The sequence below is a fragment of the Podarcis bocagei genome (assembly GCF_964188305.1).
Source record: "Podarcis bocagei genome assembly, chromosome: 1".
NCBI classification, from domain to species: Eukaryota; Metazoa; Chordata; class Lepidosauria; order Squamata; family Lacertidae; genus Podarcis; species Podarcis bocagei.
This window is the reverse complement of record NC_138125.1, coordinates 54,489,998-54,512,769: the sequence shown is the minus strand read 5'-3', so window position 1 is coordinate 54,512,769 and position 22,772 is coordinate 54,489,998. Positions and strand designations below refer to the sequence as shown.

At 43.6% G+C, this 22,772-nt stretch overlaps 1 protein-coding gene across 2 annotated transcripts in view; it reads left to right on the top strand.

Annotated features, from left to right (window-relative positions):
• CD82 (CD82 molecule) overlaps positions 1-7,894 on the top strand; it is a 65,918-nt gene extending 58,024 nt beyond the window's left edge. For both annotated transcript variants that reach the window (XM_081166514.1, XM_081166515.1), the window contains exons 7-9: positions 3,029-3,217; positions 4,286-4,369; positions 5,773-7,894. In XM_081166514.1, the coding sequence (XP_081022640.1) occupies positions 3,029-3,217; positions 4,286-4,369; positions 5,773-5,850 (351 nt within the window). In that variant the 3' untranslated portion in view covers positions 5,851-7,894. The remainder of the gene's footprint in view (positions 1-3,028; positions 3,218-4,285; positions 4,370-5,772) is intronic.
• The last annotated feature ends 14,878 nt before the right edge of the window (positions 7,895-22,772 follow it).

Genomic DNA, 22,772 nt, shown 5'->3' with positions numbered 1-22,772 from the left:
GGCTGGCTAATATTCAGTGCTGTGAGGGAGCTGTTATTGGCAGTCTCTGCAGAGATACTGTTGTCCGGCCACTAGGGATTTGGACACAAATTAATTCATAAACAGTGCTGTTTGAAGGCAGCAAACAGATATAAGTTGGAGGAGGGAGCTCTTTGGGGTTCATTCCCTACCATAGGGGCACACTCCCTACCATATTCTCTGTGTGGCCCCTCTGGGGGATGTGCAGAAGGGTGGCCACCTGAGAACGGGCAGATGCAACATTATTATAGCTTGATCAAAGTACAGGAGGCAGTAGCCTCATTACACTCTTATTTGCTCACCTTTCTTTACTGCTATGAGCTTATGGAAAGGCACAAGCAAGAGCCACTTCACTCAGGAGTTATTTTACATGGGCTTGGGGGGGGTGAGAGAGAGAGAGGTGTTTGCATGGAACACGAAACCATGGTTTATTTTAACCAGTGCTATTTTTCTAGAAAAAGAGGTGCAGGCACTCACCATGAATGCCTCTCCTGTTCTCTTATAATGGCAATGGCACCCACCCGAGAGGTGCCGGAACTGAGTTCCAGTGAGTTTTAGCTGGAAAAAAAAGCCCTGATTTTAACCGTGGTTTGTTCAACAAATCAAGTGTTGCCTCACACAATGAACAAGCAAGCTTTGGCTTTGCTTTGGACCACATGCCACTGAGCTTCCAGCCCCAGAAACCTGTGATTGCATGAAGCTATGACTATTGAACGTGAGACTGTCATGGTTTGCATACTCATAATGACTCACTTTGAGCCACCTTGGGTTTGCAAACGATGGCAGCAATCTGCGCCCCCTCTCAGCTCAGTGGTGGTCCTACGCCTCCAGCTGACTGACGTGTGTTGTCCCCAGATCAATATTAAGTGACACACATGTGAAGCGTGTGTGTGTGTGTGTGTGTGTGTGTGTGTGTGTTGCTGAAGACAGAACTTTCCTGGTATGTGATTTAATTCCAAGGAATATTTCTAGATGCAGTGGAGGTACAAGTGTGTGTGTGTGTGTGTGTGTGTGTGTGTGTGTGTGTGTGTGTGTGTTATTTTAAAGCAAATCCTTTCAGGAATCTTGAAACTCTTTTCTTTTTTCAAATATTATATAAATAGCTAAACCTCTTGCTTTGGGGACAAGAAGGCCAAAGCCCTTCTGACTTCCATCTGGGGTGTGTGTGTGTGTGTGTGTGTGTTTTTTTCTTGGCAAACGCTTTGCATACATCAGGCTTGCACGACTCGGGACTTGCCAGGCTGAAATTGGCTCGCCAGCCATGCATTGTAAGATCTGCCAGATGTTTGGTACCTCTCTGTGTGCTTTCAGGCCCTGGCAGGCAGAACGCAATGCGTGGCTGGTGGGAAACAGCAAAAAAGAAAAACAGGATGCGTTTGGGTTATCATACTTTGTTAGTGAGCTGCAGTTGGCAGACCTGGTAGGTCACAAGTTGTGCCAGCCTGGCTTGGAGCATTGTGGCAGACAGGTCAGTAGGCTAAAGTTCTTAAGGCTTTATATAAGCATTGCATTGGAACAAACGGCTAGGTTCACATAGAGGTTGCCTCTTTTCTGCTCACCCTACAGCCTTCACTCTCGTGTGTGTGTTCTGGGTAAGTGCTTCCATGCTCATTGAGCTACGATTGAGCCTTCGGTGTCTTATACAAAGAACGGAGCAAGAATATGAAAAACTGAGCAAAAGTTTTTGAACTTGTGGCTCTCTTTTGTTAAATCTAGGTGCTCAGTAATATACTGGCTCTGAAATGACATGCACATAGTCATAATAACAAACAGCGCAACTGTTTTCCATTTTGCACACGCGCGCGCGCACACACACACACATACACACACACACACCCCACACCCTCTACTGCAACTAAACATTCAGAACCCCATTTGGCTCTGCAGATTTAAGTCCCAGCTCAGACATAGACATAGGCAACAAATCATGGCTTGGCCATTGTGAATAGGATTTGCTCCCTGGGCTTTCTTTTCCCCTAGGATACTAGGATTTGTTTCCTTGTTCGGGCAAACCATTGGTTGCACCAGAAATGTCTTTCTCTTGCTGCTGCTGCTGCCCCACAATAAATCTGGCTGAATCAAGACCTCCAATCAAATATTTGGGACAGATGGACTTTATCTTGAGACTAATCTGACCTTTAAAGGCCAAAGGTTCCCCACCCTGCCAATAGGCTGTGGGCTAAGACAGCCTTCCCCAAGCATGCTGGCCATGGCTGAGAGGAGTTGCAGTCCAACACATTTGGAGGGTTGGGGAAAGCTGAACTAAGATTTGTCTGTCTGATAGTAGTTTGCTTTTAATATCTTCCTCCCCCTTCTCAGCTGGGCTTGTTTAATTTGTTGGTGGTGAGGAGAGAGTAGGTGACAAGCGCCATCTTCTGGTGACTTGCTGTCTTAACACTTGGCATTCTGGTTTGAGGCGGCATGTACGAATGGAGCTGAGCTATTGCCTTATATTGAAATTACTAGCACTCTGAAAATTCAGAACTCTGGGTTGGATCCAGAGGCGTGAGAGCAGAATTAATTCTGGGATTGCAGTGTTCTATGAACTGATGTGCGAGAGGCTGCAGAAGACAACATGGGTTTATTCAGCTTGTGTCTGTTTCTCATTTTTACAATCTTAAATTCATTAAATTAAATTTCTGCAGCAATTTGCAATATTTTTTAAAAAATCCTCATGAAAATTCTTCAGTATTTTAGTGTGCTTTTCTCCTTTCATTCCGGACCAATGCACACATTTTTGCAAGCAGTTTCTCCTAATATACTACATTTACGTATATGTTATTTTTACCAATAGATTCCTTATTATGTGCACTGTCCCCTATATGCATTCCTGTAAACATTGTTCGGTTGGAGAACCGCATAACAAAATGCAGTGTGAATTTTGAAGGTGGCTGTGTTTTGGTTCTCAGATTGTTTTAGAGTTTCAATTTGATAGATTTGGCTTCCGTGTGGACGGAATCGAATTCCTCCCCTACTTTTAAGATACAGTGATTTCTTTCTTCAATGGCAGCTGTCTTGCTGTGGCTGGGCTGCACCAGAAAATTGGAAAAACAACACTTTCCTCCAGGACGGAAACCAGACATCCTACCCTTGCTCTTGCGGCAATGACTCGACTAACTCCCTCTCAGAAACAGGCTTCTGCTCTTTGGGTACTGTTTCCAACACCACAACGGTTGAGGACTGGCCTGTTAGAAAGCAGGTGAGTGTGTCTAACTTAATGGAATCCCATTGCAGGAGGTTGTATTAGAGCAGGTATAGCTAAGCCTCAGTTTAGGGGCCTGATCTGCCACCTCAAGCAATTTTTCCTGGCCACCCAACACCCGACCAATTGGGCGGCAGCACCAGAAAGGAAAAGAAAAAAAAAAGAAATAGTTTTTTAAGTAGGTGCCTGGATGAAGGGGCAGTTGCAAATTGCTGCCTCCCCTGTTGCCAGGTTGATCATTTGAGTGGAGAGCGTGCAGTAGTCCCTCTCCCCCAACTGATCCATGCAGATCAGCTGAGGAAGGGAGGGGTGTGTGTGTGCCTCTGTATGTTTTCATGCGGGTGTCCGGGGTGGTCACACCCAGGTTTGGCCAGTCCAACCTCTGGCATGAGGCTCCCAGCGGATTTATCAAAGTTGAATGTTGTTGGGATTTGTCCAAGGAAATGGGGGCAATTCGCAGGCCCCCAGCTAGCTCCAGCCCACCGGCCAGCAGCCGGGCGATCTCCGGTCCTTGGATCAGCATGTAACTGTGACTCAAGCTTCAGAAACCTTCAGAAGCTGAGCACACAAGCCAGCAGAGTAAACTCTTCGCAACAGAAGGGCAGATAGAGGCTGTATAAAGTGTATTTACAGGCATTTTATTCAGCATCAGGACAAAGGGAAAAACATGTCTTCTCCCCTTCGTGTCCAAGCAAGCAGCATAAGCAAAAGCTGTACACACAACGGAAGTTCCCAGCAAGCTTTGCTGGAATGTAAACAGACATGTGACATACAACAACGCCACATATCTGTTAAGGTGGAATGGAGTATAGTAACAAATGTGGCCCTTGGCCAAGAAAGTGTATCTACCCCTGTATGAGAGTTTTCCTGACCATAAAGAAAGATAGCAAGCTAGAAGATGCCAACAAGGTGCAGGCTGTGCTGTTTCACAATACTAAGATATTGCTGTTTTCTGTATTGACCTAACCTCACCTTGCTAATAAGTGGGGAAGGGGAGTGAAGATCCTTTTGCATGGTATTGAATGCTTGGCAAGTCATTTTTCTCACCCTTTTGTTTACTCCCAGGGCTGTCGGGAAGGTGTGCAGAATTGGTTACAGGAGAATCTTGGCATCATTCTCGGAGTCTGTGCAGGGGTTGCTGTCATTGAGGTAAGATCCCCCCCCTGACACACACACACACACACACACACACACACACACACACACTCTGTTTTATAGAATGCATCCTGGACGGATGGATCTTGTACTTAGAAGCAAGGGACACAAGGTGTGTGAGCTCCACACACCATCTTTGCTCATCTGGCCCCATCATTACAGTGCTATGCAGTTGTGGTGGCTTCTGAGTTGTAGATGCTTCACCATCTCAGAGCAGCGTAAGCGTGTGCAGAGTCTGGACTGTAATGTGGCATGAGACTGTTGTCTCGTGCTGACAACTCCTTTGCCATTTCTTACCCAAAACACTTGCTGGAAGTTAACACTTTTAAGACTGCGTTGCTTACTCTGCCTTTGTTTTCTCTCATGCAGGGGTCTTGCCAAAACAGCCAGTACTGCAATTAGATGTAAAAAAAAATTAGCCTTGCCTAATTAATGGAGTATGCTGTCAGGGACCGTGCTGAGTAGGGCTGCACTGAGGAGGAATGGTGGGAGCCTCCTGCTCCCCCTGCTCCTGCTCCTGAATCTTCCCAGGAGCGGGAGGACAGTGTAGATTTGGAACAGTGGTTTGCAGAGGGACATAGTTCAGAAGGCAGAAGTTGGGAAATACTGGTTGGGGAACAGCTAGGAGAGGAAACATGGGAAGAGAGAGGGTTAACAGATTCACAGTCTCTGGACAGCATTCCTCCACCACCCTCCCCAAAGTTGAGAAGAGCCCAGAAAGTGGCAGAACAGAAAGCACAGAGGGTGCAAGCTCAGATTACGAGACATAGAAGTGACGTAGATTAATAGGGACAGAAGGGGGTGGGCTCCTTAGTTGGGAGCACCGCCATTGTTAGTAGATGTGTCCTTTGTTCTCTTGCTGTGATTATTAAAGTTTGTAACCTGTAAGAAGACTCCTTTTCCTTTGTTCTGCTTATCTACTGCCATGGGGGAGGAAACTGATTCCCTGAAGCCTGACATCCGCTACTTATGAACTGAACCCACAACGCTAAGAGGCTTTCTTGCCCAGTTTCACTTTATTGCAGTGCTCAGCTTAACAATAAAAGTGGAGTTTTTTTAATGAATAAAGAAGGGGGGGATGGGACTACCGATTATTTTTATCTTATTCGTTAAATGTATAGCTTGTCTTTCCTCCTGAAAGTGGGCCGAGGCAACAAACAAAAGATAAAACAATGTCCGGTGTGGTACAGTGAGTGCAGTATTGGACTGGTCTGTGGATGACCAGGGTTGAAATCCCCACTCAGCCCTGAAGCTCCTCTGGCCAGCAGCTGCCTCTCTCAGCCAAACCTACCTCACAGGGCGGGGAAATGGGAATTAGCACAGGGATCCTCCAGGCCTAGGGTGCTTGGAACCAACCATCTCTTTGACCAGCTTCATTTTTTGCTTACTCTTTGTAGCTCCTGGGGATGATTCTCTCGATCTGCCTCTGCAAGAACATACACACTGAAGACTACACCAAAGTGCCCAAGTACTGAGACTGCTGGCCTCAAGAGCTGTCCTGGAGCTAACGGGGCATTTCCTTCCTCGTACCCAGACTGTCTTCATCACTTACCATTCCTCCTGTGGCATCCAGCATTGCTATGGATCAATTAGGCTGCACCGCGGCTATGAATTCTCTGAGGGGTTGGGGGCTTGGGCAGCCCCTCCTATCTCTTGACTGTTTTTCTACGAAGCTGGCCAATTCAAAGTCTTCCTCCGCTCGTGTGATGCCCTGCACCTTTACTGCCAGCAGCACGCTAGACAGCCTCTTCTTTGTTTTTATCCACTTCTGACCCCTTGTGACTAAGCGTCAAATGCTCCTTTTTCTTTTGCAGCTGTCTGCTACCATTGCTTTGTGTATTAATTTCCACTAGGAAGAACTTTTGGGGGCTTTAGCTGTTGTTGGTGGTTTGGGGGTCTCTCCTAAATAAATACATGCAGTAGAAAGGACAATCCTTTCTCTAACTGACACCCTGGCCTTCCTTACACTCACTTCCTCAGATCTGTTGAATTGTGTCTCTTGAATAGTTTTGCATAGTTCTGCTATAGTCCCCCCCACCTCAAGACATGTTCCCTTTTCACTTACTGCACCATCTTCAGTGACTTCAATCTGATGGAGGAGTGGCCCAGGCTTATGATGTCACCAGCTAGTAGTTACAGGGGTGTTGACCTGGGAGATTTGATTTTTGTACAAAACAAAACAAACCTTATCTTCTCTGCCACACTCTTCTTCCTTTCTGAATCTGGTTAGCTTGGAGGCACTTTAGAGACCACACCCTATAGCATACGTGAGTCTGCGCAGGCTCACTGGAATACGTTCTTTGGTTGCCAACTTTTTTTAGAGGTGATGCGTAATAATGTGTTGTGGTAAAAGAATATCTAGGATCGATGGCTTTTTCATACCAGTGGTGGCGGTGGAGCATTTGCTCTGACCCTTAGCTTGTGTAGCGACTCCTTCCTGTTAAACTAAATCTCTGTTTGGGTGCCCTCTTTAATTCAGAGACTCATTGCAGCCGGAAGCCTCTGTCTCGGTGTTTCACTGGGAAATACGTTTTGTACCCAACAGCCATGCTAGATTCTGCTCCAGGACTGAGAGCAGGGAGGGCAATGCATGAGGGGAATCCCTTGCTTTGGGGACAGCAAAACTCCGGTAAGGCCTGTGGAAAAAAGAGGGGCAGGTGGTAGTCTCATCCAGGTTAAGTGATTGCTCCTGAGCCACACGACACCCACTGACTGTTGCATGGAAGGCTTCCATTTTAGCACTAAGATGGCACTTAATGTAAACTTTCAAATTTGGACAAAGGATTTCCTCTCTTTTTCCCCCCCATATGCTGAGAGTCCTTAATCTCCTTGAATGCACAGGCCAGCAGGGCGCGTCCTAGCACAACACAGGAAGACTTGTGGAGGGGAGAGTCTACAAGAAGGCATGAACGATTGCCCTGCGTGGAGATTTTTTAACAGGCTTGAGGTGGTCTAAAGTACAAGTCCCAAAGCTGAGAAGAGCCTCTCATATCTCCATGCACCCCAGAAAACATTTGCTCCTAGTTCTTAAATAATGACTGGTGGTGACAAATCCAAGAAAAAGCTATTAATAATTTGTTTTGTTTTGAGGGTAGAGTTAAGTGCAGGAAGAGCACCATCAAGGAATCTGCCTGCCCCATGTTGAGTCCCTTCCTCATTTAAAAGCAAACAAAGCTTGCAAAAGGGATTTCCCTGGGAGTGATTGTTTTTGCTCTTCTCACCTCCAGCCTGGTCTTTCCTTTTCCTTTTCCCTTTCCCCCTTTTTTTTTTTGGAATTGATTGTAAAGCTAGGTTTTATATTCACCTCTTGTGCTTCGATTGATAAGCCGCTTCAATTGATAAGCTGTTTATGCTATGGTTTTTCTCTCGGATTCAGCGCCGAGCGGAAGGAAAGCTGAGCCCCTTCTGGATTTCTCCTTTTGTTTTTAGAAACCTCTTCCAAATGGAAGAAATGCATGTACAGATTTAAACAAGTAATGGGTGGGTATTTCAGTAATAAAAAGATTTGCTTAAAAAAAAGGTGTCTTGTCTTTGTGTAACATTCTATTGAAGTGGCCTTAAATATGTTTAGGGTGCTAAGAGAAGAACAGGGATCTGTACTGTAGAATAGCGAGTGTCAACATTGCTTATGCTGATTAGTTTTCATTTCACAAACAGAACTCGTGTGTGTGTGTGTGTGTGTGTGTGTGTGTGTGTGTGTAGTTCATATACAGCGGTACCTTGGGTTACATACGCTTCAGGTTACAGACTTCGCTAACCCAGAAATAGTGCTTCAGGTTAAGAACTTTGCTTCAGGATGGGAACAGAAATCGTGCTCCGGCGGTGCAGCAGCAGCAGGAGGCCCCATTAGCTAAAGTGGTGCTTCAGGTTAAGAACAGTTTCAGGTTAAGAACGGACCTCTGGAACGAATTAAGTACTTAACCCAAGGTACCACTGTATTAAGTACATTTTTGAACAATGGGATTGATAGGAATTGCAGAACGCTAATCATTCAAACAGCACAAGACATAGGATTGCATTTGATAATGGTGGAAATGCTTGTTACCAAAATCCTTGGATAATGAGCATGAGCAGTCTGGTCACCTTACTCCTACATAACTGTCAACCAGTAATCTTTAGCATGTGTTTACTAATACCATTTCCTATCCACTAGGGGGTGCTGGTGCTGTATGAAAATATACTACTGTATAAGACGGCAGCCCTTCCTCAATTGTCTTGTTCTTGGCATGGAATTTGTTCACTTGGATGCATGTTAACTTGTGTTTAGTTTAGACTATCCTAGTTTAGACTATCAATTGGTGTACTTTCTCTGCCCTTCCCTAAGAATTGCTGTTCTTTACACACTCCCCACTGAATTCTTAAGTGCCACGGGCACTTATTTGGTAAATAAGCCTTCCTAGGGGTTAAGAGTCCAGAAATGGGATATTTCCTGCTCCTGAGGTACAGCTTCTGTACTGTAATTGTTCTTGGAGTGCGGAGGAGGGCGCTAGACCTTACAGCTAATACCTGAACAGTGTCAGTTTAGACAAAGAGGGTAAACACCCAAACTGAATATGGAAAAGTGCAAGATTTTAATGGTGCATAAAGGTGCATGACAAAGGAGTTGAGATGTCCTCTTAAGTAAACCCAATTTTGTGTGTGACAAGATGACGCTGTTTGAAAGTTGTAGTCTGTGATTAGCTAATGCTCGCTATAGATCCATGTTAGGACAAACATGGATGATTAAGGGCTTATGCATGTCTTCTTCCTCCTCCTTTTTTTAATTACTAGGAGGGGGCATAGCAGTAGGCAAAAATAGTTGAGAATCTCATTCCCTCCCCACTTCTCCATTCCTTTCTCCTACAGCAAGTTTGCTCCTGAGGGGTTTAAAAAAAAAATTAAAAATTGGAGAACTGACTTATTCACATTTTAGTGTTGTTTGCTTCTTAAGAACATGGCAACAAAGAATTCTAAAGTTGCTTCCACAGTGGCTATTACTTTGGAAATCACCATTCATCGTTCTCTCACCTTTTGAAGTCTCCATCCAAATCTTCATAAAATTCTGTGTTGTCTTTCTTCTCTCTCTTTCCACCCCTAGGACCTTATTGCTGGTTAATTTCTCCCCTGTTTAAATGCAATTGCAATACCACCCTGTGTAGTGTGGAGGGCAAAACACTATGGAGGGCTACTGTGTCTTTTATTAGAACCTTCCTGTTTGTCATTACTAATCCTGTGTGTCCTTTTATTTAGCAAAGGCAGGTCATTACTAAAGAAATGCCCCCTAATAACTCATTTCCTATTGCAGGCATTAATTAACAGTCAACTCATTAACTTTTCTTTGTTTGTTGTGAAACTATTACTTTGCGATTGAAAAAGGGCAGAAGTTGTAAGGAGCAAATCTAAAAAAGAAGTGTAATATATTGTCAAACATGCAGCCTTGATCCTCAGTGAAGACAAATAACCCCTGACTGCACTCAACAGTTTCCTATCTATGATCTGAGATGGGCTGAAGTGCATTTGACAAATGTTCTGCGCATAAAACACACACAAATCCCAGGGTGGTGGTCTCGTTTGAACACAGAGCAGATAACGTTCTCATTCCTCAGGACGGATGCATTCCCTCACATTTTGAAATCGGCATGATAAATGGTTCTTTAATGGCCTGAGTCATTATGGAAGCGCATTGTGATTTCAGATTCCTGATTTATTTCAGAGCAAGCCTAATCGTGTAGAATAAATGCATCCAGATGATTGAGTGGGTTCAGCTTTGGTCACAGTGTCTACAGATGACATAATATCCCATTATGGCTCCAGAGTCAGGAGGAGGAGGAGGAGGGCTGTGTTGCGCACGCCATAAAATTCAGGGTGGTTTGAAGAAAAAGCAGGAGACTTTTTTCCTAGGATTTTTGGTACGATCATTTTAAAAACAAAAGGTGTTTATGGCCTTGGCTCCGCTGCCTCTGTGTGACTATATTGGCCATGGCCTTGTTCTGTAATGTAGTGTCTCCAGCCAAAGTGGGTTGTTGAATTTCAGCATGGGTGGGACCATCCCTCCAGAAACCTTTTCTCTCTCCCCTCCCCTCTGCATTTACTAAAGTCCGGATGTAAATGGGCTAAAGTTGCCTTGCTTTGTGCCTGCAGTCGTTTTAGCATGAAGGCCAAGTACGGTCTTTATAAAGAGCAAGGACTATCAGCTATCCTGTGCAGAAGCCACAGCCTATTCCCCCAAAAGGTCTGGCCAACATCTTCTAGCTTAGTGTGAGCCAAAGTTCCCATGTGATGGTTTGGCAGTTGTGGATGAGCTTTCTGGTCTTGCAAGGGTGGCGTGTGTGCTCGTTTGCATCTTTCAACAAACAGTACATGATTGCTTTTTTAAAAAAGGTGGGGAAGTCATGCAACTCCCAGGGAAATGTAGGAAAAGTTAAAAAGAAAAGCTGCCGTACACCAAGTCAGACAGCTGGTGTATCTAACTCAGCATTATCTCTTGACACCCTAAAATATAAAACAAAAGCACAATTAATAAAAGAAGAGGCAATTAAAAATACACAGGTAAAACAAACAAGTGAAAACCAACGTCAGGTTCCTGACAGTGAAGTATTTATCACAGCAAGTCAATAGTCTGCCTAAACAAGAAGGCCTTCATTTGTTTTGAAATTATAAAGACCCAACTTCATTCCATATTTTCAAATTAAAACCAAGGAAGGAGCAACCATGTCTCTTCACGGATGTTGCTGGACTCCAACTCCCATCAGCCCTAACTACTAGCCTTGGTAGCTGGGGCTGATGGGACTTGCAGTTCCCCTAAACTAGACTGAGCCTATGTATTTAATGTGCAGGATTACACTCTTATCCGCACTGATTTTTATCCAGATTCTGACAAATGGGTGTTTGCTTAGGGGGCAGAGAGCCAATAACCACAGAGTCTGTATGGCTATATATCAGCAGGAAATAAGTGTTTCCAATTTCCCAGCTCTTTAAAAATATTCCCCTAAGCAACGTATGCCTCAGTTTTAGGAGTTGTGCTTTGAACAATTAATTTGTTAGCCAGACACTTGGATAGTTAACAAGGAGTGACTATTCAAAAGTAAATCTAACTTGTCTCCTTATACCCTTGTAACATTCAGTAAACGTGTGTCCCTATTTTCTAGGGACAGTCCCAGATTTACAATAGCCATCCCAGTTTTTTATTTGATCCTGAAATGTCCCGCTTTCCATTAGGACGCCCACATTTTCATTGGAGAAATATTGGAGGGTATGGTGGGACGTCCCTATTTTCATCAGAGAAATGTTGGAGGGTATGTCTTTGCTAGCCACCCCAGAAAACAGGCCTCAGGATGCATGGTAATGGCAGTAAGCCTTCCATTATTGCAAAGGATATGACATTGCCAGATACTCCCAGAAGCTGTGCCAGTGATATTCAGAAGGAAAGGTTTCTGAACGGACACAATCACTATATAGAGCCACCATGTTTAGAGGCAGTATACCCTGGAGAGCAAGAAGCACACCAGGTGACTTTGGGCCAATCACAGACTCTCAGCCTAATTCACCTCACAAGATTGTTGTGAAGATAAATTGGGAGGTGAGAGGATCTTGCATGCTGCCTTGAGCTCCTTGGATGAATTAAATACATGCAATTTAATTATAGAAACTTGGAGAGGGGTGTTGCCTTCATGTCTTGCTTCCTGGAGGTATCTGGGTCAGCGGCGTAGCGTGGGTTGTCAGCACCCGGGGCAAGGCAAGTAATTTGCGCCCCCTAACCCGGGGCAAGGCAAGTAATTTGCACCCCCTAACCCCTAACCTGCCGCCGCTGCCAGCTTCTTCTTGCTGCTGCCTGGTCTGGTCTGGTGTGGTTCTCTCCCGCGCTCAGCACTGCGCTGGGCGGCCACTGCACTGTCCCTCCCCCAGAGAGTCCCTCACTCTCTCTCTAAACCGCACGCCTGGCACCCACCCCCTCCACAGTGGGCGGTGACCCAGCGGCTCGGATCAGATTCGCACAGCCAGCACTGCAGTGAGAGAGAGTGAGTGAGCCAGGTAGGGGCAGAGAGCTGCGAGTGCGAGCGCGCCCCCCCTACCAGATGTTGCGCCCGGTGCGGCCGGGACCCTCTGCACCCCCCACGCTACGCCACTGATCTGGCTAGACCTACATTGGCTCCCAGCATATTTCTGAGCACAATTCAAAGTATTGGTGCTGACCTTGAAAGCCCTAAACAGCCTTGGCCCAGTATACCTGAAGGAGCGTCTCCACCCCCATTATTCTGCCTGGACACTGAGGTCCTCCTCCGAGGGCCTTCTGGCAGTTCCCTCACTGTGAGAAGTGAAGGTACAGGGAACCTGACAGAGGGCCTTCTCGGTAGTGGTGCCAAATGTCAAATAAACAACTATCAGCTTTTAGAAGACATTTGAAGGCAGCCCTGTTTAGGGAAGTTTTTAATGTTTGATGTTTTACCATGATTTTAATAGTCTGTTGGGAGCCGCCCAGAGTGGCTGGGGAAATTCAGCCAGATGGGTGGGGTATAAATAATAAATTATTATTATATAGCCATCACTGGAAGAGGTATACTGGGTTAAGTGAACTCTTGGTGTAATCTAGCTCATGGCTCTTCCTATTTTCTAACATACATTATTGTAGTGGTACAAAGCCCTCTGAGTGAAGAGGCTTAGGTTGCCACAGTGTTTGACATTAGTTCAGTTCACATGCCATGCTAAGTCAAACCATGGCTTGGCATGAATGATTAAATTTGTGGGCACACAAAGAGGAGATTTTGGCCACTTTGCTTCTCCCGGGTCATTTTGCTGCCACGCTTCACTGATTTGGCTTAGCATGTTTAGATGCAGGTATGTGGTCTAGCTCTCTCCAGATAAGTCACAAGTTGTAACCAACAGTTGTCCTGTGGTTGACAGCTTGAGGTTTGTCTGGAAGAGCTAAACCATGAGCCCAGGTTTGGATGACTCCCTAAGCCAAACCATGGTTTAGTTCAGCAAAGCACAGCAGCACAAAGAGCAGGGTGGGGCCAAGCGGCTGCCATCTTGGAACGGCAGGTTTGTTCATTGGTGCTAAGCCGTGGTTTATCTTATTCTTTTTTTATATATATAAAATTTTTATTGGTTTTACAAAATTTTAGAAAACAAACAAACACTTAAAAAGACAAACATACATGTATAGTTTCATAACATATTTTCATAACCCTCTTTTCTAGGACTTCCCCATACCCCCCCTTTCTGCATCCCAATGTCCATAATTTTATAGCAACTCCCAATTGTTACTTTCCAACCTCTGTCATCTTAGTCATCTCTGTATTCTGACCTTATATCACTGTATCCCTTTGTTTCTGAAAACCACAACACTCTAACATTCATTAAGTTTATAATAGTCCTTAAGATAATTTTTGAATTTTCTCCATTCTTCTTCCGCCGTCTCTTTTCCTTGGTCACGGATTCTGCCTGTCATCTCGGCCAATGTCATATAGTCCATCACTTTCATCTGCCATTCTTCCAGAGTGGGTAGATCTTGTGTCTTCCAATACTTTGCGATAAGTATTCTTGCTGCTGTTGTAGCGTACATAAAGAAAATTCTATCCCTCTTTGACACCAATTGGCCGACAATGCCCAAGAGAAAGGCCTCTGGTTTTTTGGGAAAAGTACATTTAAGTACCTTTTTCATTTCATTATAGATCATTTCCCAGAAAGCCTTAATCTTCGGGCATGTCCACCAAAGGTGGTAGAAGGTACCTTCAGTCTCTTTACATTTCCAACATTTGTTGTCGGGCAGATGATAAATTTTTGCCAGCTTGACTGGGGTCATGTACCACCTGTATACCATTTTCATAATATTTTCCTTTAAGGCATTACATGCCGTAAATTTGATACCGGTGTTCCATAACCATTCCCAGTCATCTGACATGATGTTGTGACCGACATCCTGTGCCCACTTAATCATAGCTGATTTGACTGTTTCATCCTGTGTATTCCATTTCAGCAACAAGTTATACATTCTAGATAAATTCTTAGTACTGGGTTCTAACAATTCAGTTTCTAATTTTGATTTTTCCATCTGGAAGCCAATTTTCCTGTCCTGTTTGAAAAATTCCATTATTTGATGATATTGAAACCAATTTTGTACCTTATGTTTCAATTTCTCATAACTTTGCAATTTAAACTTATCTCCATCTTGTTCCAAGATTTCCCAATACTTCGGCCATCCGACCTCCATATTGAGTTTCTTCACTGCCTTGGCCTCCACTGGTGAGACCCATCTAGGGGTTTTGTTTTCCAACAGATCTTTGTATCTTATCCAAACATTGAACAATGCTTTTCTAACAATGTGATTCTTAAAGGCACTGTTGACTTTATCGTACCATAGATATGCATGCCAACCAAAAGCATTATTAAAACCTTCCAGATCTAAGATGTCTGTATTTTCGAGGAGCATCCATTCTTTCAGCCAGCAAAATGCTGCTGCCTCATAGTACAATTTCAAGTCCGGCAGGGCAAAACCCCCTCTTTCTTTAGCATCTGTCAGTATTTTAAATTTGATTCTGGGCTTTTTGCCCTGCCAGACAAATTTCAAAATATCTTTCTGCCACCTCTTAAAACATTCCATCTTATCCAGAATCTGCAAGGTCTGGAACAAAAATAACATTCTAGGCAATACATTCATTTTAATCACAGCAATTCGGCCTAACATTGACAATTTCAAATTTGACCATATTTCTAGATCTTTTTTAATTTCTGACCAACATTTTTCATAATTGTCTTTATACAAATTCACATTTTTAGATGTCAAATAGACCCCTAGGTATTTCACCTTCTTGACCACTGTCAACCCTGTCTCCTCTTGAAATTTCTCCTTTTCTGTATCTGTCAAGTTTTTTCCTAAAACTTTGGTTTTTTGTTTATTCAACTTAAATCCAGCTACCTGGCCAAACTGTTGTATTATTTCTAAGACCTTTTTCGTACTAGTGTTTGGCTCTTGCAAAGTCAATACTAGGTCATCTGCAAACGCTCTTAACTTGTAATGTTTAGCTCCGACCTGCACTCCTTTAACCTGCTGGTCGTTCCTTATCATGTTCAGCAACACCTCCAGAACTGAAATAAAAAGTAATGGGGAAATTGGGCACCCCTGTCGTGTTCCTTTTTCTATCTTGAGTTCCTCCGTCACTACATTATTTACAATCAATTTAGCTTTTTGTTCAGAGTATATTGCAGCCATACCATTCTCAAAACCTTGACCTACCCCCATCCCATGAAGATTCTTTATCATAAAACTCCAAGAAATATTGTCAAAGGCTTTCTCCGCGTCCACAAAGATCAATACTGCTTTAGTGTTTATATTCACCTCTAGCTTTTCCAAAATGTCTATTACATTCCTTACATTGTCTGCTAGGTGTCTTTTAGGGAGAAAGCCTGCTTGGTCCCTATGAATCTTCTCCATCAACACTCTTTTAAGTCTTTTTGCCAAAATGTCTGCAAAGATTTTGTAATCCACATTAAGTAATGATATTGGGCGGTAGTTCTTAAGTTGGGTCTTTTCAGTCTCTGACTTTGGTATGAGTGAAATATATGCTTCTTTCCACGATTCAGGTGCCTTTTTTCCCTCAAGAATCTCGTTGCAAACTTCTTTTAGTGGTTGAATCAACCATTCCTTCAGCGATTTGTAGTATCTGGAAGTCAGTCCATCCGGTCCTGGAGATTTGCCCAATTGCATATTCTGAATGGCAGCCTCTATCTCTTGTTCTGAGATTAAGCCGTGGTTTATCTTAGCATTGTGTGTGAACAATGGAGAATTGCCCCCTATTTAAGCATTAGGATGGAAATGAATCAAAATATTTCCTGTCCAGACCACATTGGAGACCAGATGCACTTAATTCTGTGAACCACCCTGAGACATTTGGGTATAGGGCGGTATATAAATTCAATAAATTATAAATAATAATAAAAATTAATTTGTGCCTGGAATTTGTGTGTGTGTGTGTGCTTCTGTCGCTCTTGTGTAAAATGTCTCGTGGCATTTTATTGTTGTCCATTCCCATCAAAAGGGGAAAGTTTGACAATTAAGTCTTTGGGTAGTCAGTGTTTTGTTAACGTTTAAGACTTCCGGAAGCCCCAGAAAGAAGATGACATTTCCAAACCTCTTTCAGGAAGTTGCTTTGAGAGAAGAGAGGCCCAGCTCTGGACATTGTCCATTCTTTCCTGATTCCTCAGGTCTTCGGGTTGTGCTGCACTGCTTCTTTTTCCATTCCAGAGTGCTTTCAGAGACTTATTTGGGTGGCATGGGAGGTGGGGCATTTCGTTGCTGCTCATCAAGAGGCAACTTAATCTCCATCTGGAACTCCAGCCAGCTTCTATGGTCCTTGAGTTCCCCATGTCATCACATCCTCTTACTCAAAGGTTTATGAACTTAATAGCTCTCCTTGAATTCATCCTTGCTGCCCAAAGAGCCAGCTGCTCACCAGCTCTAACCCAAACAATGTGAGGCCATAGGATATATCCTGACACCTGATCCTTGGCTTTTAAATGGGAAGCTGCCAAGCAGCTTTTGTTAAGATGTCTTGGCAGAGGTTGGGTGGGAGAGAGAAGAAAGATGTGCTGTGGGGATGGGCAAATCTACCCATTTCAGTTTCTCCTTTTTCCAATCTTAAGTTGAGTTCTGCTATTCTTGATACCCTTGTTGTTTGTACAGGGGTATATGGGGAAAGGGACCAACTCTCATATTTTAAACAAATTGGGATTCAGTTTGTTTTCTTCACTGTCCTGCAACACACCATCCCCAATAGTGAGAGAAACAGGGCTGTTCCACTGCATGATGCTGAAAACTGAACCTGTTGAACTTCTGTTTCCGAAGGTGTAAAGGGCAATGCAGCCCGACTAGAAATAAAACAATTTTACAACAGCAACTCAAGTGCTGAAGTGTATGATGTTTTCTGTGTTTTGAGACAGTTTTAAAATTGTTTTGTTGTCTCTTTTTGGTTATGTCATCTACTTAAAGGGAGCAAGTTTCACTTACACAGAAAAGCGTGTTTTTAAAATGAAAAGCCACACTGGAGGAAGGAATTTAGAGCAACAAAATGAAAAGCACAAAAGGGTTAAGCACTCCCTCTTTTCCCCACTACTTCCCTGCTCTAAATTCTGCCCCCAAACACCCACAGTGGATTTTAAAATGAGAAGTAACAAAGAGTTAGGGCTCACTTAGAGTGTTTACAGACTGCCAGTACTTTGCAGGAGGGTTTCAGTGCATCATAGGAAATTTAAGTTTGGCAATTAAAGTAAATTAAAGCATCTGCCACCCTAGCACAACACACCCACATTTAGAAAGAAATTGTTAGGAAAGTGACAACATGGAAATGTGTTGAAAAATGTGGAATGAACAAATGGTTAAGCAGAAGTCATATAACCGCCCCACAAACAAATCAGAACAGTTGCTCAATAAAGACCAGGTGCAATCTAACCTCTGCATAAACTTTGTGTGAGCAGATCGCAATGAATGCTCCATAAATAAGTCCCCTGCAGGAACCGTTATTCATATCAGTGTGTGGCATGCATTTATCCCCTGGGTTTCAGTTCTAAAATGTGACTTCTTAGTTCTGTTTCTTGTCCCAGAGGATCAAGATGACTCTTTGTATAGTTAACAGTGAGAAACGGAGCTTGAGGAATTCAGTCGCTTCAGAGAACTTCAGATAATGAGAACTGCTTGAGGAACAGGAGTGTGTGCCAAATCCCATTTCTTCCTCCCAACTTAGTTCCATCTCCAGTGCAACATTAACACCATAGAACGTTTTTTTAAAAATGTTTCCCAGGCACGGAATTACTAAATTATTCCAGCTCAGGCACAGCCAAATCATTGCTGATTATTATTATTAGTCTGTGTTGGGAAAACTCCAAATACAGCCCTTTACTACAGATTTTTCCTTTAAATTTCACTCACAGGCTAAAGAATGGGGATTTTCTAGTTGTCCGCACCCAGTGGGTTCTGGTCTGGCTAATCTCACTATAATCCCTTCCTCTGACTTTCAGCTCAAGCTAAAAGCAGAATTATGGGGGAGAGGTGTAATTCTATTCATAAGGGTGCTGTCAAGTGCTGGAAACAATTATTTGAGATACAAATCACAGCTCTGTAGAACAGAAAGAAACTGAATCGCATGTTCTGGTTCTTTCAAGACTCTTCTGAAAGCTGTTGCAAAACACCTTCAGCCAGAGGGAAGGTTTTCAGAGTGACTGTTGGTTCTACTGATGTGCTTAGGAATCACATCTCTCCAACTATTATTCAGACCCAGCTGAAAATAAGAGATCCTCAGTGGAACTGCATATGTGAAACTTAACAGCTGGAAGCACAGAGCATTTGAAGTCAGGATTTAATGCTCCAGAACAGGAGTAGGGAGACTTGCTGGACTACAACTCCCAATAGCCCCAACTATTGACCATGCTGGCTGAACATGATGGGAGTCGGAGTCTATCAACATACTGTGGGTGCTCCACCCCTGCTCTGGAAATTGTTTAGGCAATGATCAGCGACTCAGGGTAGCAAAGGGATGGCAAGGAAGAGCAGTGTTCAGGGCTGGACCAAGACATTTTGCTGCCTGAGGTATCAAATAGTTCACCCGCCCATATAAATAATGTTGCAGCAGCAACAACAGCCTGTTTGCTGGCCTTCCCTAATCTATTGGTTTTTCTGTAACAGACTAACATGGCCACACCACTGGAAATTACAAAATACAAATATACTGTGACTGGAAGCTGGGAGAGCAAGCAAAGCATCAGGGCATATTTTGGAGGAGCACCTGCTACCCCTTAGAGCCATTCCTCTAAGGCAACCAAGCTGGTTGGAAAGCAAAGAGAAGGATGCTGGCAAGAATGCAACATCCAGCAGGCAGGCAAACTCCTGGCAACAACAACAGTGATAGTGAGGTTATATCCTGGAGAGACTCCCTAATATGCTCTGGTAGGAACCCACATGCATCCTGGGGAAGGAAACAGCAGCTGAAGAAAGCCCAGAGAACAGACAAAACAGGAAAGGGAGAAAAGCTGAAGACCACAGCAAGCAAGGGGGGCCTTCAGTCAACAGCATCATTACCTGGAGCCCTCTAGCCTCTGATCCTTCCTTCTCCCCTTCCTGTTTGTCTGTTGCGCACCTCAGCTTTTGCCAGTAGGTGTCCCCAATCTCTTGACACAAAGGCTCCACTCCCTACAGCGCTTTCCTTTCTTGAGGGGACCATGAGCAAAACATAACATGCAAATGGACAGATTTCAGAGCAAGATCAGATACTATGTAGTGTTAAGCTGGAGATGCCTTTATTTTTCTTTAAAGGAAGGGGAGAAGAAGTAACTGCAGCAGTTCCATATGTTAAAACCGACTTCCAGTTCTAATAATAGCTTTGCACTTATCACCTGTTTGTGTAATGCAATGTCCTCTTAGCAGGATCTATACGCTGTAAAACAATGCAACCAACAACCTGAGAAAATGGGGTTCTCCGGAAATCCTTGAGTGCAGCCTTTTTCTTTTAAAAATTGCCAGACCTGTACCCTCGTTTGGGCATATGCCGGTTCTCTCAGCCTGAAGCAAGATGAGCGCTGCACCCCATAGTCGCCTTTGACTGGAATTAACCATCCAGGGGTCCTTTACCTCAGTAGGGTCTCCCACTGAGTGATGGGCCTTGGCAGGTGCATAACAAGAACAACCCTGCCTGCTGTTCCTAAGCCTTTTACATAAATTAAGTAGCTAAAACTTGGCATAAAGTTCAACTCAAAGGGAAAAGCTTCACCCACTTAATTTGTGATGTTTGAAGCGCAGGAGCACAGGCTGATAAAAAAGGTGGCGTCCCTAACAGTGGGAGAGGAGGCAAGGAAGGAACATGGTTGCACGTGACCTCCTGAGTTATGAACTGAGTTGCTAATTTCTAGTGCTAACTAGTTCCTACATTTCCCTGCTGGATGGGAAAGATTTAGCAAGTTGCCACAGAGCTTGAAAATGCTGACATCCGTCTGAAACAAGGGTGGCTTCCAAGGACAGGAAGTATCACAGGTCAGTAACTCTGTAAAGCTGTCCTATGACCTTTGGAGATACCGAGCATCAGCAGATTATTTGTTTTTCTGGCTGGTTATGAGTTTCTCTCGCCTTAACTCCACCTCATCTGCTCTGCTGAGAGAGCATCTCCTTCTGGCTCCTCCTCTCCCTGAACTGTTTCTCTCCCAGCCGCTTCTTGTATAAGAACACTGTAACTTTTAAGAAAGGTTCTTGGGTTTGCTTCACCCACGCCTTCCTTCCTTTCTTCCTATCCCTTTTCCCCTTTGTGTCATGTCCTTTAGATGATGAGCCTGAGATCAAATCAGGGGCAGCCTTGGTATCTACCTACCTACTATCTATCTATCTATCTATCTATCTATCTATCTATCATCTATCTATCATCTATCCGTCTGTCTGTCTGTCTGTCTGTCTGTCTGTCTGTCTATCTATCTATCTGCCACTCCAGGAGCCTTTTCAGTTGATACACTTTAAAATAAACAAATCCAAAAATATTGCTGTTTTGGCTTGCATGGCGGGTAAAGATTCCTGTTCTGTTTCCTGATCTGTAATACTCTCTTCCTTGTGCTTTCTGTCACATCCCTCCCTATGTCTGGAGTGGTTTCCTCCTTTGTATGTCCACAAATTTAAGATTTTAAAATAGGCATTTGATTCTGTTCTGGAGCAGGAAATGGGTGGCAGGTGGTCGTGGTGGGTGTTTGCCAATTTGACCCTTTCCAGGTTTCTTAGCTATGCAGCTGCCGAACCACCTTGGCCTTTCTTCCCAATTTTGCAGATTAAGAGGTAGCAGGCATCCCTATGAAGTTCCTGGGCAGATCTCTGCTTATCTCTGTAGCTTCTCAGTGAGGAAGAAGGATGACTGCTTCTTCTGTTCACCAAAGGCCAATGCCACAGTCGCCATGGCAAGCATGGCAAGTGAGATTTTTGAAGACTGACTATTATAGGGAATTCAGCTGCTGCTGCTGCACTGCAGTGTTTTAGACCTGGTTTGTAGTAATTTTCCTGACTCTGAATACAGTAACATCAGCCCTAGTGTTCACTACAGGCTGTCAATAGACCTTTGATGAAATGGACAGGGGAGTTGCCTTTGGGGTGGCTGAAAATGCCATTGGCAATGCCTTGCTGCATTGCTTGCCCTGCTTTTCCTTGTTCTGCCACCCACATTGAGATCTGCTACACAATCCATGCCACCATAGCTGGAATTTTGCTTTTAAATAAATACATCTCCCTTTATGTTTACACTAAATTGTGAGCGTACCAACATATTTTAAATCTGTTTTGCAGCAATGTACAACTATTCCTCTTTTTGTTTCAAAAAGAAAGAAGGGCTAATTTTAATAATGCTGGTGCCCAGAATGAGTGCAGGAAACAATTTAATAATAATAATAATAATAATAATAATAATAATAATAATAATAATAATAATAATTTATTTATACCCTGCCTTTTCCCCTGATGGGACTTAAAGAGCCATGTTTGGCAAAGTTCTTCCCCTTTCAGAGTGGTTTAAAATAGCTCTTGCTTTTGCAGTCTACCAAAAAAATTTAAAATAGTCATTTCCTGAACTATTTCCCAGAAAGAACTTTTTCAGGAAATAACTAATTAAAGGGCCAGTCTCTGGGACAAGCAGACGATGGAGAAGCCTTTGCTGACTGAAGGCAGCAAACCTCAATGCACTTTATAAAATACTTCTCTTCACATTGCTCTAATTGTGTGGATGTGGTTTAACTTCTGCATATTTTGAATGAAGATAGTAGGAGCAAGCGGGGCAGCGTTGGAGCAGAGATGGATGGGGAGGAGGCTGGTGTTGAATTTTTGTTAAGCTCATTATCAGTGAGGCGGGAGTGAGGCACGAGCACAAAACTGATGAGAACCAGCCAAAGGGAAAGCTAACAGCTGAATGTTAAAGTGAAAAACAACTCCATATAAGGTACAAAGAGGACTCTCATATGAAATGGATTGAGCAAGCTGTGTTTCAAGGACTGTGGTTGGATGAGAGATGGTAGGGCAATGGAGTGACTGAAGGTGGTTTAACAGGTGATAAAACAACCAAGGTGATGTCTGTTTTGCTTCTATAGAATGTGTCCTAATAGAAAGCTCTTGCACACCCTTTGGTCCAGTAATGGATTTCTAGATGATGATGATAATAATAATAATAATAATAATTAATAATAATAATATTTCTGGTAGCTCTCAGATGGGCGCCATTGCCATTATAAGAGAACAATGGAGGCGTTCATGGTGAGTTCTGGCACATCTTTTTCTAGAAAAATAGCAACAACAACAACATATTACTTATAACCTGCCCATCTAACTGGGTTTTCTCAGCCACTCTGAGTGGCTTCCAACATATTTAAGAACACAGAAAAAAACAGACATTAAAAACCTCCCAATACAGGGCGG